General features: G+C 44.8%; 1 protein-coding gene across 1 annotated transcript in view; it reads right to left on the bottom strand.

Annotated features, from left to right (window-relative positions):
• Positions 1-624: 624 nt before the first annotated feature.
• USP34 (ubiquitin specific peptidase 34) overlaps positions 625-17024 on the bottom strand; it is a gene marked incomplete at its 5' end in the record, with an annotated part of 80352 nt that continues 63952 nt past the window's right edge. Inside the window, 20 exons of the mRNA XM_027907621.1 lie at positions 625-1454; positions 1680-1839; positions 2225-2371; positions 2482-2622; positions 3079-3158; positions 3798-3921; positions 4820-4972; positions 5940-6064; positions 6192-6296; positions 7284-7391; positions 7705-7831; positions 9593-9671; positions 10331-10488; positions 11606-12240; positions 13154-13301; positions 14965-15069; positions 15861-15905; positions 16017-16121; positions 16206-16254; positions 16657-16808. Coding sequence (XP_027763422.1) covers positions 838-1454; positions 1680-1839; positions 2225-2371; positions 2482-2622; positions 3079-3158; positions 3798-3921; positions 4820-4972; positions 5940-6064; positions 6192-6296; positions 7284-7391; positions 7705-7831; positions 9593-9671; positions 10331-10488; positions 11606-12240; positions 13154-13301; positions 14965-15069; positions 15861-15905; positions 16017-16121; positions 16206-16254; positions 16657-16808 — 3363 coding nt within the window. The remainder of the gene's footprint in view (positions 1455-1679; positions 1840-2224; positions 2372-2481; positions 2623-3078; positions 3159-3797; positions 3922-4819; positions 4973-5939; positions 6065-6191; positions 6297-7283; positions 7392-7704; positions 7832-9592; positions 9672-10330; positions 10489-11605; positions 12241-13153; positions 13302-14964; positions 15070-15860; positions 15906-16016; positions 16122-16205; positions 16255-16656; positions 16809-17024) is intronic.

The following is a 17024-nucleotide window of genomic DNA, read 5'->3' as shown; positions in this document are numbered from 1 at the left end:
CAGTCCTGCACATCTGCCCTTCACTTCTGCTGCTCTTTCACTCACTGGGCAGGTTCTTTGCTGAGAGAAATCCAGAGACTGAAGCAACATATTATAAACAAATGAAAAGTCATCACAATCAGTTTTAATGAAGTGCACAGAATAGCAATTGATCATGTCAATAAAAATAAACAAATTAATTTTACATCAAGTGTGCTTTATTTCCTCCACAGGTATTCTGTTAAATAAAGCACCATATATATACTGCCAGGCCACAGCTAAAGAGGATTCTTTACAGAATCAAATTTCTTGTGGTTGTTTAGTATACAAGTAAACTTAATTTTGATAATAAGAACCACAGCGATCTGAGGCAATCTGCCTCGATTTATAAGGTACAAAACTGGCACAGAGGACACCATATTATACACAGTAAAAATGCCATAAGTTTAAATTACATCATACAGGGCCACGAGGCCCTGTCTCCCAGACAGCCATATTAAATGAAAGCCACTACAGTGAACTCTTAATTACATAAAACATAGCCATTATCTGATTGCCCTTTAAGAAAGTGTACGGTAGGATGCAAAATAAAATAAAATTAAAAACAAAACAAAACAAAAACCAAAAAACAACAACAAAAAAAAAAAAGGATCTGGAGTTCTGCCTGACCGAGAATGAAGCATATAAATCTATCTTGCCATTCAAGCAGAGAGCACTGGACAAACTGAAGCACGAAACAGAAATAAGCAAAAACTTATACAAACAGCATTTTTTGGGGGGGAGGAGGGGGAAGAAGGATTTTTAAAAAAAAAAAAAAAAAAAAAAAAAGACTTAAAAGCAGACATGCTCCATCTAATGTCAAGAAGCAGCTTGGTTTCCTTTGCCGGATATCCGTGTGACCACGTGAATCGTCGACTCAATGGTCCTGCACAGGATGTCTAAAATGTCCTGCTGCTGCTGCACGTGACTCAACAGTCCTCTGGAATGGGCACAGCCCAGCCCTAAACTCGCCTCGGGCTCCTGGGCCGGTAAGGCTTGGCCGTCGCAGCCCCTCAGGTCTGCGAGGTCGGATAAAACCGCCGAGATGGACGTGGAAGGGAACTCCGAGTCCTCCTCGGCCCCCACGGAATCCTTGGGAACCTGCAGGTCTTTGAATTCCTTGCACTCCTCGAATTTGCCGTTGCCGGGCTGCTCCTCCGCGTGCGGCGCCCGCGTGGCCAACATTACGTCTTCTGAAAAAGAAGAAGGGCCTTCCATTCTGTACTCCTTGACAGAACTGCTCTCCAGGGGGGACGGAGGGTCCTGCTCCGTGCCCGGGTCGATGATGGACGAGTCCCGTGTCTCGTTGTCCGAAGTGCTGGTGGGGGTCAGAGCCTCTCTGGGCTCGGCTTTGATGTCGCTGAGACAACTGTCCACCGTGTGCTCCTCGTCGCTGCTGACCCGCCGCCGCTTCACGGGAGTCGCTCCTTCATCGTCTGCAAGGAACGCGACAGCTCGCTCAGGGAAAAAGTGCTTTTCCTGCCACCCCCCCCTCTGCTTTCACATTCCCATCCTTTCCCACATTCAATACATTTCCCGACAGAAAATCCGTGCGATTCATGAATTTTGGCTCCATAATAAAGTATTTCGTGTGCAGTGTCGGGGATGGCCCAACATCCATTTTATAACTATCAGAGCCACACCGTTAGAAAAAGGCAAACCTTTAGTTTTTCTTTCTTTGGCTTCTTGCTCTTGTAGTGAGTTCCTCTGTTGCTGACAAGCTCTACATTTGTTGAGAAGCTCTTGTAAAGTTGGGATCAGGGCTGAGTTGAGCTGTTTGGGAGTGTGCACTGAGAGCAGCAAGGCAAGTGCTCGGAGGTCCTGGAAAAACAGAGCAGTGACAAACTCAACAAGCCTCATTTCAAACTGGATTAATCCTGTGCAGTAAGGCCCAAAGGATTAAATTCCTGATATATTTACACTCCTGAAACGTCCCACTGGCTGCTGTTTGCTGATCTTAACGCAGATCTGCCCCAAGACAAAACCTGGCTGGGTTGGGACATTTCTCCCATTAAATCTGTGGCACTTGGCATCACTTTAACTCCCCACAATGTGACATTCCCAGGTTGCCACGCCCTCATCAGGAGCCCAGCTGAGGCACAGGGTGGAGCAAACAGTGCCCACCCTTAACCAGGACCTGGCACAGGGCACTGAAGGGTTTCTGTAGGATGTAAATTGGCATTTTACCAACTTAGGAAAGACTCACCCCGTTTAGAGTAGAGCTTGCTTTGGAAATTTCAACCCTCTGGTTGCTGAAGTCGGATTCTAGGCTTTGATACTGATTTATTAGATTTGTAATTAGAGTATTGATTAAGTTGGCACAGTTTGCTTCAGAAAACACCTGCCCTTGCACCTGTGAAAAGAAAGTGGTTTTAAGCCACAAAAAAAAAAAAGGGAATTGTGAAAAATATATCCCAAAATGAAACAGCATCAATGACTGCACTGCTTGGAACGATCACCTACCTTGAGAAGAAAATGGGTCAGAAAGGTGTACACGATGTTGTTGTTGAGAAAGGTCCTTTCGTCCATCAGGATACATTTTATGTATTCTGCAAAAACTGGATCCTCACAGAGCAGCTTCACACAGTTCTTGGACATGGCAGACTGGCAGGGAGAGAGAACATGGAAAATCACCACTGGAAGTGCAGGCCAGGCCCACTGAAACACAGCTCGGGTCTAGCAGGTGTCAGCAAATGCTGTCCTGGCAGGCCAGTTCATCCCATCAGCACATAAGGGAAGGGTTGGAGCCTCCCAAAGACATCTCCCCGTTTTTCTTTCATCATCCCAGTGTTTGTGCCACATGAAAAGCTGGGATTTCGCAGGGCACATCCACCACCCCACCAGTGCTGCTGTGGGGAGCTGTTAAATGTTTGCAGGATGGACCGGGGGAAAATATCCCAGATTTTTACACTTACCAGGCTCTATCAGATGGCAGCAACATAATCCCAGGGGTTTAACTGAACAACACCCACCAGTTACAATTGCTGGGCTCCCCCCTGTTCCACACCCACTGTGGTTTGCCTGTATTTCCATTCTCTTGGTTCTCACCCTGCCCCTTACCTGAGTCTGGCACAGCTCGGTCCAGAGCTTGGGGAAGAGCGCGAGGTGCAGTGGCAAACCTTCGTAAGCAACCAGGACACCTGCAATGGCAGCAGGAAACGCGTCAGTGGGGCGGAATTTTGTGGGAGAACGTGGGAAATTCCTGATCAAAGCAGTGCCAAGGTGCTGTATCGTTTCCTAGGATCGCATTCCAAGTATTTCTTATGATCAGAAAACCCCCCAGCTGTGAGGTTTGTAAGGTCCATTTAAGTGAACACACAAATGGGTGATTCAGGGGGTAAAAGAACATCCTGTGATCACTCCTTGGACAAGGTTATTGGTGTGACACTGAGGTCACTGTGCCACTCATCCTCAGGCCCAGGGGGGAAGACAACACTTTAAATATTGTCATTTAATTGCCACTGAGGTGCTGAGGATTCAGCACCTGATCCAAAGCCATTGAAACTGCAATAGCAGTTCTGTTTTAAACTCTAAATGCACACAAATCCTGAATTCTCCCTGGCTGCCTCAGCTCCTTTCTGGACAGGCCCAAAGTGTGCCAGTCACGCGGATAAGGCTGCACTATACCTCGTACCAGTTTTGTGGATCAACAAATGCGAGTTTTCACGAGCTCTGCTTTTTTTTAAAAACCCTGAATATAAAACTCAGTGGAGAAGCACTCAAAGTTACCACAAGGAAAAAAAAAACCACCCCTTGGGCTGTTTCCCCCTGATACTCACTCATTTTAACTAAAGTTTCAGTAAACTTTTCACAGTTGATTGCAACCCGACACAGGAGGTGGATGAACTGGTGATAGGAGAAGAAATAGTCCAGCAGCATCCGGTCGTAAACATCATCTTTGCCCTGAAGATTTAAGGGAGCTTCATTTAAACTACAGAACAGCAGGACAGCTCCCAGAGTTCCTGAACATCTCCCTTCGTGTCACTGCGCTCCCTGCCCTAAAATGCTTCGGTGTGTGCTACAGAACAGTGGGAATTCTCCAGGTGCCTCCTCGCCCAGCCCTTGGTGTGACGGGAGGAGGGATGGCAAAAATTCCCCAGCAGTAAAATCTGTCAGTGGAGGACTCTGAATCAACACTGAGAAGGTGCAAAGCTCTGCAAATACCACGTCTTGGAACGGGACAAGGAAAGAATCGGTAGTTTTACATCACAAACAGGTAACTAAGTATAAATACATGACTGCTGTTTAAATTATCAGCTGGCAGCTACGATCTGCAGAATGCAGAATTTTCTTGAGACTGAGCTTCCCAAGGTTTTGAAGCAGAATTTTCAACGTCTCAATGACATGCGTACGCCAGCGTTTGAATTTATTTTGGACGTACACGCTTGAAATGGCATCAGCTTCTGTAGAGCAAGAGAGCCAAAGGAAACCTCACCAGCTCGAGCAAACAAAGCAACCGAATGAAAACCAAGCATGCAAAACCACAGGGAAACGGGACTGTGCATGTGGTTACAGAGGTTTACAAACCATCTGCTTCCTAACGGATAGGAACTCGATATCAAGTCTAAAATACGGTGTCACGTGGGATGACAACTTTCATGGTTCGGACATTTACACCGTGACGTGTCACCCCTGTTACCTCTGGCTACACACGATGGGAAAACCCACCACAGATCATTTCTGGCTCTCTATGGGGTTTGGGTTGTTTTTTTTTAAAGCACTCGGTTCACACGGTCGATTTGATGGTGCACAAAGAGACACAGCATCGTTCTGAAAGCTTGAGAAAAGAAGGGTTACTTACCCTACAGTAACCGAGCTTCTTCGAAATGTGTTGCCCACACAGATTCCCATCTACGTGCACATAGGCCCCATGTGCAGGAGATTGGATTCTTTCTGAAAAGCTGTGGCCACTGGGGCTGTGCCTGCACCCAGTGTGTCCTTGCGACCACTGTACCTGAGGGCACAAGGGGTATGGCGGCTTCAACCACCACTCCATTCCTTCACCCGTAAGATTCCCCTAGGACAGCACCTGGAATTAGCACAGCGGGAGGAGCACAGAATCTGTGTGGACAAAGCATCTTGAAGAACCACGGTTACCGGACAGCAAGTAACCAGTTCTCCCGCTTCAAATGATTGTCCAGACATATTCCTGGCAGGGTGGGATTCACCTGACCTGCCTTTAGCTATCTAAAATCCACTCGGGGTCAGCGGAGAGGGAGGCAGAGTCACCTCATCCACGCTCAGGGCAGGAAGGAGGGGGGTTATTTACCTCCTTCCCAGGGCAAACTATTTACGGCCGCAGGAGGAGCTGGAAGTTGAGCTTTTAGATAGGCAAAGCGCCGTGAGCTGAATCCCACCGTCGGTGCAGCTGTAACAACGGGACGTGGCAAACTGCCCCACCAAAACTGGCATCCCATCAGGAAGCCCACAGAAGGGAAAATGGGAAGTGGAAGACTTAAAGCCCCCTATGACGTTGCAGGCACTGGATTTTTACCCGTTACACCTCAGTCCCAGCTCAATGGACTGATGGAACCTGCAGGATCTCCTCGGCTGTCTGGCAATAAAGCTCAGCGTGGTGTGAAACCCCTCTGGACAATCCCTCAATCTCCTTTATAAATGTCACAGACAGATTGGAAAATGACCCAAATGTGTGCTATGGGGTTTATTTTTCCTAACACAAAGTCCTTATCCTGTCTGGAATATGGTCCCTGTCACCAAGGGCAGGGAAATGGTGCTCCTGGAGTGCACAACTAGAATGGAGTATATGAGGACAACACATCTTGAAGAAGAATTAATGCTTTGCTCACAAAGAAAAGGTAAATGCCATCGAGCTACTGGAATTCTTGCCATACTTCTATAAAAATGGGCAAAGACCAGAGAAAAACAAGCCCTTTTTTTTTTTAGGGCCACACGTGACATACCTTGCTGGCTTCCACCATGGTAGGCAGGAGGCACATGTTGAGCTCGGGCCGCGGAGGACGAATATTGCTTTTCCCCCCTATTAATTTCAAATTTTCACGACATGGAAAATAAGGTCCAAGAGACACTGTAGTGTGAGTTCGGATAAAATAGGGATAACATTAAAAAGGTCAATAATTTGACAGCAGCAAAGGAACACGACAGAGTAATAACAGTGCAAGAGAACTTCAAAATACAATCACTGAAATACCTACTTGGGATATTACTGTGGTGGTATGTACAATGATTGTGCTGTAGAAATGGAACCAGAGTATGTAGGAAATCATGAGGACTTAAAAGTACAAGCTCCTTGAGGACATCTACAAACAAAAAGTTGTTTTTGCTATTACATATTGTTATTTCTTAACAGCAAACAGTTCAACTTCAGGCTCATGCATTTGCAAACTCTCTTCCACATATCCCTTCTCACTCTGCTCCACCGTGAGGGACACCTGAGTGACACCCCTAAATCAGTCCCAGCTCCCTTCACCTCCACGTGCCACTGGGAGAAAAGCTGCTCAGGGGCAGATCAACCACCAGGGAGGGGGGTCAGCCTGGAGAAAGGAGAAGCTCAGCAAAGTTTACCCTCTTTGCTTCTTCTTGAACAGGTCTGACTCCTGGAAAAAGCCAACCAGCAGCAGAGTCAGGAGGACAACGAGGAAACACTCCAAATAGGGGGAGATGCATAGAAATCAGGCCAAATAAAAGGTAATTTGGACACAGTTTTAGGCCTTTATCAGCAATCCATTAAATAACATTTTTTAAAAAGCCCAAAGTAGGAAAAGCCTGGACCTTCCTGACATAGTTCTGCTAATGCAAGAGAGACACCTGTATTTAATATCTATGTCTACATTTTAAAGAGCAAACCCATGCCATTCTACCAGCTATTTTAAGCTTTACTTCCACTGCTCCACCTGACAGCAGCGGGTCAGAACAACCACCAGCAAAAGCTGTTTCTCAGATTAACTTGGTCACCCTTTCTGAGGGGAGGGTTGGCTCACGTTTGGATTTTAATGCAGATTTGGAACTTGGTTCTAAACTCACACCTGAACTGAGGAGTTATTCCTCAGGGGGCAAATCCAGCTGACTGTTTGTGCCTGGGCAAGTGGGAATATTCATTTAAACCTGACACAACCGGAATTCTTCAGGATCAGAAAACATCAGCGCTGACGTCCTGACAACATTTCCACGAACAATCCCGACCTCCGGAGTTTTCTGGCACTTACAAAAAGTGGCATTTACACCTCACAGCAGGTACCAGTGCAGGACAGGTCCTTCCTGCCTGCAGGTTCCTGGGCAGGACTTACCAATGCAGGCATTCCTAAGCTCGGGAGGGCTGTAGGAATTGAGCAGAGTCAGGAGCTTATGGGCAAATTCAATCCGCTCCTGCCACTGGATCAGAGCTTGTTTCACATCTGCAAGGGCAAACATCACATCTGCTCAGGGCACTGCTCAAAAGCACTTCAAATAAAGCACAGAATTTCGCAGCTGGAGAATCTCTTTTCCCTCTAATATGACTGTAAATCCACCTAGAAATCTGTTACATCAAATTTATGTAATCTAGTTTCACATTAACAATAACAATTTATTATCTATTAATAACCACATATCCTACTGTCCAGCAGGTTTTTAAACAGATAACGAGCAAGACAAACCCACCAGGGTTTGGGTGAGGAAAATGGAAGTCACAGACAACGGGCACAATCCTTTCAAGGGTTATAAACAAACCTTTTCTTTGCAGATAGGGACGTGTTGACTTCAGAACCGACAGGAAAATGGACAGCAGCTCTACCAGGTCTCCAGTTACATGGCAAGCTGTGGCCTCATGGTACATCATGTGCAATGTGTTAAAGGACTGGGAAGAAAAAAAATGCCAGGATTAACGAGGCAAATTAACATATTTGTTAGTATTTCTCTTTTTAACCTGCAGATACATTTATGTCATGCTCAAAATGTGGATATATTGACAAAGCTCTTTGTGTTCAGGGTAAAAGCTTTGTGTTACTGGCTCAAAACAATGGCCAAGTTTTCACAGCTTTCTTTCCAACCCACTGAACAAATCTGAGTTTGAGACACAGGATTTTTGGTCCACCTGGAATTCTGGGCCAAAGGGATACAAGAGGTGCAGGGGGACAGACACGGGGGGGTGAATTTGGGGAAAAGAAAGGGGAGATTAAAGTAGATGCCACTCATTTTTCAGAATGCTGCTGAAGGACATCTGATTGGACATCAGATGAATTACTCCTCCTTTTTTAACTAAAACACCTCTTGGGCATCTGTGACTGATAGAAAAATTGGGCAGGAAAAGCAACTCATTTCTGAACTGCAGAAATTCCAGCACAAGAAGTGAGATATTTGATCTGCTGGGGGATTTGAGAGTGAAAGGAGCAGTAACCTCATTCCCTGGAAAGCAAAACCTTGCCAGGCCATTTTTTATATTTCAGGGCAGATAAAAGACACCCAAGTGGAAAACTTTTCTGGATGTGACAACTCCTAGGTGCGTTATTTGCCACCACCCAAAACACTTCCAGCCAACAAGTGAAGATACAAGATCAGGTGATGTCAAGCTGTAAAGCAGCATTAGTTTGACCTCATTTAAGCAATGTTAAATTCATTTGCTATTACAGACTCCTTATAAATTTAATTATTTGTTGCTGGTATGGGTCAGGGTTAACTAAGCTGTTATACAAGTTCTTTTAATACATCTGTATGCAGGTATCTTAAATCTACTTATTTTTCATTTATGGATAATGTTATAGCTCAGTTCCCAACTTTTCAGACCCAGTTTATTGAATTTAGGCATTTTCACAACAAAGAGGAACAGATATCCTGGACTAATTCTACAGTTCATTAATCAAGAGCCTTACAAGTATAACAAGCTCCTGAAAACTCAACTTTTCAAACAGCACTGCAGTGTGTTCATTGTCGTTTTCCCAGCTGATTTGGGAATTCCATCTATCTATCTATCTATCTATCTATCCATTTTCCCCAGAAAATACAAACCGGTGACGTAAAAGGAGTTCAGAGAATTTTTTATACAAACCGCATAAAAGCGGGACTGGAATCGACCTCAAAGCATCATCCAGTCCACCCACATGCCTTAAGGCAGACTAAATATCCCTGACAGATGTTTGCTCAAAGCCCCTCCTGACAACTTCCAGCTGTGCTGGCAGACCCCTCCTGCACAGCCTATTCCCAAATCCCGTTTTTCCAAGCCCCTCGTCCTGCCCCCAAAGTTTATCCTCTCCTGAACACACCACTCAACACGTGCCAAGAATGAACTGAATCTTATTTTTATCTTATTTTTATGCCTTGTCCAACGCATCCAGGTTTCCATCCTTGTTCCCAGAGGGATCTAACACGTCCTTCCCGTGGTGCATTGCCAGGATATTTAATAAACAAACGTTCTCATCCATCACCTCCATAATGGAGGTGCTGAACAGAGTCCAGGATATTGGAATGACACCAGAAAAGCAGAAATTCACTCCTCTCAGCATTATCTGCTGGTGGATTTCCCTCTGTCCTGATCTTTTTACAGGTAAAGAAATCTTCTTAAAGTCAACAGGGGAAGTACCGATGTGAGATGTTTGTTATAATGAAATAACAAAGGACTTACCTCGGTCATCAGAATCAATCCTCTGTTGAACACAACAAGAAGTCTGTCTTCATCAGATTCTAATAATATTCTGAAGGCACTAGGAAAAAAATCCAGCCATTGAGAACACTGAAAACTGCCTCCCATCTTTTCATAATTCAAAGAAATGCTCAAAAACGTTCAGCTCACGCTGTATATTTTGGTAAATTTTTCTTCTTAAATGATACATTTAAACAGGCTCAGTTAAGCATGTGTTTGTTTGGCCTTTTAAATGTTCAAAAACATTTTCATCAGACTATTTTATGCTTTCAGCAGAACACAAAGAAAGGATTGTGCTAATGGATGATTTCTCTGCACATAAAAATGATTCCAGAGTGTCTGGGACGACCTGGTCGTGGTTCTGTGCCAGGTGACTCCACGGATCCCTTCCAGGTAACAGTCTGTGCTTTTTACAGGTGTTTCAAAACATCAACAGTTGCATCTAAACCCCCAAACCCGACCCTACACACACAGGCAATTTACAGTTCCCTGAGAATGCCCAGCAACAGTTTCAGATGAACTATTAAGATTACAAATTAAAAACTCCTGGAAGACACGATACAGTAAAATTCTGCCCCACAGGCACAGCTTCTACCAAGCATTTCTGCCCCAAAATAACAACCATCAACAAGAGCAGCTGAAACTACAGCTTTTCCCATCTAATCAGAGTAGGCTGAGGGTGGAATTCCAGTGGAATGCCGGATGGGAACAGTGCTGTACCTTATCAGAGTCGTCCAACAAGACCGTCCGTCCAAGCAGCGCAGGTAACAGCTTATGGTGGTTTTCTTAAATTGCTTTATGTCCTCTATCTCCTCCTCTCTCATGTCTGGCCTCTGAGCTACAAACAGTTGCATGAGGTTAAACAGCTCTTCTACTGCCTAAAAAACACAAAAATACTGGGTTAGAGCCATCTCTCTCAGCATGTCATTGTTTAGGTCTGGTTTTTATCATTTACTGTCTGTGTGCTACTTCTATTAATTAACACATGGAACAAACACACGTGAGCACATTTAGATGGAAATCCATTTTTAAGCATTACAACAAAGTTATAACATTGTAAAACGCCGTGGTGCTTCCTAACAGCACAGCTCCTTGCCACATCACATCCATATACACATGTACAAAGGAATCTGAAATCCCCATCCCAGGGATCAAACACTGGGAAAGCTGCTGGTGCTCAAACTGCTGCAGATTGGAGAGCACTGAACACAGAGGAGGAATTTGGGTCCCCTGCAAGACAAACTGAGACTTCCAAGGGGAGATGCCAAGCAGGAAAGCAGCAGGACTCCTCCCAGGACTGTACCAGGGTAGAGAACTTGTCTGTGAGCTGAGCGAGGCAGATGTGCAGCACAGAAGATTCCACACATCCTCTTGTCTCTCCTTCACAGAAATCTTTGTATTCTTTCTGTCCCTGCACACCCCTGAAGGGCCCCAAAGCAACTTTCACTGGGCAATCGAGCAAAACCAAGTACTTTGTCTCTTAAAACCTTTGCAGGGCTGTTGTTTCCCCGTTATCAGCTTTAACATCTACTCTCTACTGGAAGTGCTGTAGTGCCAGTGGCACTGCCAGTGCTTTGCCAAAGCTGTGTGAGTGTTCCCAAGCTGAACTCCAGGCTGTCCTCCACTGGAATGCAACAGGCTAAATTCTGGCCCTGCTCCAGAAACTGGGAATTCCTCCAGCTTCCTGGGTTAGAACACACCCTGCTTTCCAGACCCCCACTAAAGGCTGGTCCTTGCTCCTTATGGCTAAGCCAGCATATGGAATATTGAACACTGGAAACACCCGTGTCTGCTTCCAGAAAAAACCCTCACATCTGCTCTCCAACCGCTCCACAGCAAGGATCATCCACAACAATCCCCCACCAACACACAGTAAGGAAATCCAAACGTAACCAATCCTTCCACCGCTGGATACGATCAACAATTATCCGTGTTTGTCATGACGGGAGACATCGGGGGAAGAGGGGGAAGGAACTTTCGGTGCCGGGTACTTACCCCTGGGTACTGGCTGGCGTGGGGGGTGAGGTTCTTGAAGGCCCACTGGATGTTCTGGTGTGATGCCAGCTGCCTGGTGAAGGCCGGGGACTGCTCGCAGCAGAGCCGCAGGATGCCGTAGTAGGCCGGGAGCATCCCGCGGTTGAAGAGCACCACGTCCTGGTCGTCGTGGTCGGCCAGGATGTAGTTGAAGGCGATGTTCTTGGTCACCACGGGGTTCTGGACGATGAGGCGCACGTTCTCGGGGCACTCCACGCACACGTTGTACCAGAAGGACAGCAGGGCCTGCTTGTTGTGGTTGGTGGCGATGGCCGGCTCGGAGAGCTTGGGCTGGAAGAGGTTCCACAAGTCCATGAAGTAAGTGGAGAACATGAGTTTCTCGGTTTTGGAGATCAGACAGTACGTCATGAAACTGAAGTAGGGCACCAGCTTGGTGGTGCCGTGGACGGCGGCGTCGACGTAGAGCTTGGCTCGCGAGAGGAGGCCGAGCAGCACGTTGTACACTTGGTGAAGGACCACCGTGGTGTCGGGGCTGAGGGGCAGGTCACGGGTGGGGATGTGCAAAGAGCGGGTCGATCGGAACATCTGACGGAAGGAATTGCTCGGAATAAGCGACACCAAGAGATAGGCTGCAGCTTCAAATAGAAACAGATTTGTTACACACCCGCTCAACGGCCATCTTAAATTACACTCTACATTCCATTTACGCGTCTCAAAGTGTTTTTACAGGCTCTGCTATTACCACAGTCACACTAGGGATGGAAAAATCCGAGTGGACAGGACTAGTGAAACATGCTAACAGTGGTGCTGAGATGTGCTTTCAGGCCTCTTTACCCCATATCCCTGTGTCCTGCCTGGTTCTCCCTGTGCTGACACTGCATCCCATCCCAGGAACGCAGATTTTTCCATGACTGAACTGTCTACTGCTCAATCAGAACATCATTATCTCTTCAGAGATGTTTGCAACTGGAGCCTGTTGCAAAGCTGTACCTCCAGTTCCCACATGTCCCTCAGCCCCAGAAAATGTGTTGAAATTCAGTGTGTCCTGCACTGTGGAATCTCCTTTGTGGAAAAAAAAAAAGGAGACACAGGAAAGGCTGAAAATGTGCTCTGGCAATCTGACACTGTTATTCTTGGCAGAACCAGAGAGCCAGGACACCCTAAAACTGGGGAGAAGGCACAGGTGGCTTCTCCTTGACCCACAAGTTCAAAGGACTCGACTGAATTACTGTGAGGGGTGGAAGAACAACACGTACTACTCCTACCTACAACTAGGGGATGGGCGCTACGGAAAACCTCCTGGATTAGCTCTTTTTCTGCTTTAGGTTTTCCTGGACCTTGCAAATTAACCACATGAAATAAAGAACCTACTAAAGTGGTCATTTAAGTCACCAAAGGAAAAAAACATCATTTTCATCAAAACTGGGTAGCGAGTCTTGATGAGGCCCCCCAGTTGCACTAAGCCAGACAAACCCAGGAGCATTTGTGATGCCAGGGCCACCCCATGCACAAAAGGAGAGTCATTTTCTCCACTCGAAAGCCACTTACAGGTTCTCACTCGGGGGTAGTTGTGGGCCAGGAGGAAACGTTCCACCCAGTTCTCCATGTTCTGCAGGACCCAGCTGTGGGCCAGTTTGTTGCGGGGGGTTTGCACAGCCAGCCAGTCCAGGCACTGAGAGGGGTTGTACTCGATGACCTGACAGCAGAGGGGAGAAATCAACAGCAATGCATTAACCTTGGCACTAAAAACCCCCTAAAATAGTTTTCAAAGATTTTTTTTTAAAAATCACTCAGTGCTAGCAAAGTACTTCCACCACTGCTCTGGCACACGAAGAAAACCCTTATTAAATTTCACTGATTTGTGCTTCAGAACCCTTTAGAGCTTTTGAAAGTTCAGTCTAAGTGCAGGAAATGATTCTCCATACTCATTCTCCATATTATATTAAGGAGTTGTTGAGATACGAAGCACTAAAACTGAACAATCTTGTCTTTATAAACAAATAAACGGGGTTTTTTAAAATATCCAACACAAAACCTTAACACTGAATCAGTATCTTTGCACATCAAAAAAACCATAAATGGTAGGCAAAGACGTTCAGTCAGCTCTGTGCAACTATGACAATTTTTTGGGGAAGGAATTTGCCAAGGAATAAATTTATTCAGCAATTTCCCAAGGCACTGAACAGCCTGTGGAGTGCTGTCTGTGTGGGATCAAAGCCCAAAGAACAAGGAGAAAATGCGGCTTCCTGGGCCCTTCTGGTTCTGTGCAGTTGAAAATCGGTTGACACGAGGCCAGTGAATGTAATTAATTCATCTGCTGGTTTTTATAAACTGATTTCTTTTTACCTTGAGCCCCAGGTGGCCCCAACAAGGAAAAAGGAACTCTTCCCTATGTAAGGAATCTGAGGCAGTAACTGCATTGCTGAGCTGCTCCAAGTGACTCTAATCCACCTGAAGAATCAGAGCAGCTGCCAGGACCAGAACTCTGCTTCTAACATTTTAATCTCCATTTAATAATAAACACCTGAAGAACAATCTCCCCCCACACCTTTATTTAGGAATGACAAATGGAGCTGTCGGGTTTCCTTGGCAATGGCTGGGGGTGATGTCATTGCTCACTGTCTGCAGAGGGACTGTGTTTTGTCACAGGAAGTTTAATTAAAAAAAACTCTTGGAAAGATTTCCCGAGGGAAATTGATAACCTGTTACTTCCTCACCCACAGAAAGCAGCTGGAGGTCATTCTGGACATCAAGAAAGTTGGGCAAGGCAGGTTTGTCTTTCACCAGAGGTCTCAACTCTGCACAGCAACAACCTTTTACAAACCCCAGCCCCACTTTTTGGAATGTTAAATGTTCCACAGCTTGGCCTCAGCAGTCTCCAGGCTGGAAAAGCTCAGGAATAAATTCAATTTGCTTGGGAACAGCAAATTGTACTGGGAACTCCAAAAGCAGGCACATGAAGTGAAAGCTTTACTTCCTCATCTATTGTTCACACCAAGGAATTTATCTCAGTGCCAACTTGTGGAAAAGTCTCTTTCTCACTTTAGAAAGCAAGAATATTAAAGGAATTTGTACATAATGGCCAAAAAAACCCACCCCACTGGCAACTGCTGGCTCTGGCTCAGGATAACTGAGAAAACAACCTGGGATTGGCCTGGAAAAATCACTCCAGACCCTTATTGTGAACACATTCCTTTCTCATTAAGCTAAAATTTCAATGCCTGTTGACTGTTGCCACTTATTTGGAAGATAAAAACTCATGGAGCAAGGATGACAATGGAATGTAAAACATTTCACATATGGCAGAGAACCAACAAGAGAAAAGCAATTTAAATTCTGGTTTCTTTTCCATGTTGTACCTCCCATATCCTCTGTAGAATGTAAGAAGCAAAGGGTGGCATTCCTGGAGGTCCCCCAGCAAATTCCATCAGCATGGTCAGCAATTTGAAGAAAGGATTGGCTGCCTGTGATGCATAAAAAGAAGAATATCCTTTTGGATCTATTTTATTTTACCCCCTGATTTTTTATTTTTTTTTTTAGAGTATTTAAAAAAACCCAACCCGATGTCTGTAAGATTTCCATGAACTGCAGACATGAACATTTATAAGACTTTAATCCCTCACTGTTTAATCTGTAAATCATCCATAAATATCCATATCCACACATGGAGACAGCAGAATTAAGCCACTGGTTACAGTCAGTGCAAGGCAACATGACACAAGATTTTTCTTTTTTTTTTTTAAGTTTTCCAAGACTCACCCAGCTTGGAACAACCCTTCAACAAAGGGGTTTTAATACTATAATTACATCTTTTGCATCTGGAATCCATTTGGAACTCTCAGTATTTCTGTTATGACCAGGGCAGGAATTCAGTCTGACTGAGAAATGTGTTTCCATGCACAGAACTGCAAAATATTGCCCCAAAACTTGAACAACCAGACAATAATTACTTATTTCTGCCTATTCCAAAACAAACATCTTAATATTAGCAATTTTTTTAAAAAAATTCCCATTGGTGGAGAATGTAGAAATACATTTTTTGGCTTGGAATAAAACTTTCATCCTGAGTGGCAGAGCAGATTTCTCCTTTCAAAAACTCACTGCACAGCGCAGTTTCAACTTCATTCAGTGGCACAAAAACTGCCCTGGATCACATCCCATGCAAGATTTTTGATCAGCAGAGGATAACTGAAGTGATTTAAACCAGCAGAATATGGATGCAGACTATTGACAGACAAGCAGTGTGTTTACACACCTCAGGAGTCAGCTTTGCTATGGATGTGAACAGCATGGACACAATCTGAAAGACAAAATGAACACAACTCAGACTTGTGCTTTATTCATTAAAATAGCAACAAAAATTACCTGATTACATTTATTAAAGGTCAGATTTTCAGTCCCTTGTACTCACATGCTCTGCCAGTCGATTGTTGTAGCGGCACAGACTGAAAATGAGGTTGCAGGTTTGTCTGATGTTGATCCCGTCACGGATATGTTGGAATAAAAAAGGAAAACCCTGCAACAAATAATCAGGTCTTACTGCACTGCCCACAATTACAGGTTTGTTTCAGGCTTCTCCAGTCGTTCTTGAATCACTTACCTTTCCCCCTGTCAATGCTGCCATGTCATTTTGGGACAAAGTCAAATGTCTAAAATAGAGAAAATGATCATTTTAATTCAGTAAGTAAAGAGACATCCAGGACTGAGTGTTTATATTCTTCAGGGTCACAACTTGCAACAGACAAGAAAGGTACTGATGTAAAAAAAAGAACAAAAAAATAAGCATTTTTTACTTAGAGCAGATAAAAAAAAGAAATCCAAATGTGGGCAACTGAATGTTTTTACATATTTGACCCAAGTCTTTTACTTGGTCAACAACGACAAAACCTTTATCTTTTAAATGCTTAAAAATATAATGGGCTCAAATACAAGCTCATCTATGCTGTTAAAAAAGCCCACAATAAACCCCTGAAACAGACCCATAAAATCTCTTAATTCCTCTCTGAACCAGCTTAGGTGAGAATTTATTTTGCTTTTCCAGCAGCTCTTGCCTTTCTGAGCGAGACTGTTCAACCAGCAGAGCAATCAGGGCAATCATCTTCTCCAGGGCAGCAGGCCTGTACTTCTCTTCTGCCAAAGAAAGTATATCCTCCTCTTCCTCCTCTTCCTCCCCTTCTTCCTCAGAGAGCACTTCAACCTGTGGCTGAAGGGGAAATAAAACAAGACAGCTTCAGGGTGGATATTTTGAGCCTTTATTTCAAAAGCCTTTGCATCGATCCCGCTCTTTTATTCCGAGAACTTTAAATAAACTTGCAGGAATCAAACCAGGTAAATACCAACTGATTTTCGTATTGAAACTATTCATTTTGCAGGAGCTAAATTGTATTTATAAAGCAAAAGGTAGGTTGGCTGAAGATGT

The sequence above is a fragment of the Empidonax traillii genome, unplaced genomic scaffold (genome assembly GCF_003031625.1).
Source record: "Empidonax traillii isolate 1590-97213 ecotype Southwest subspecies unplaced genomic scaffold, ASM303162v1 scaffold1501:size99685, whole genome shotgun sequence".
NCBI lineage: Eukaryota > Metazoa > Chordata > Aves > Passeriformes > Tyrannidae > Empidonax > Empidonax traillii.
The sequence above is the reverse complement of the archived record's forward strand: the minus strand, read 5'-3'. Positions and strand labels throughout refer to the sequence as shown.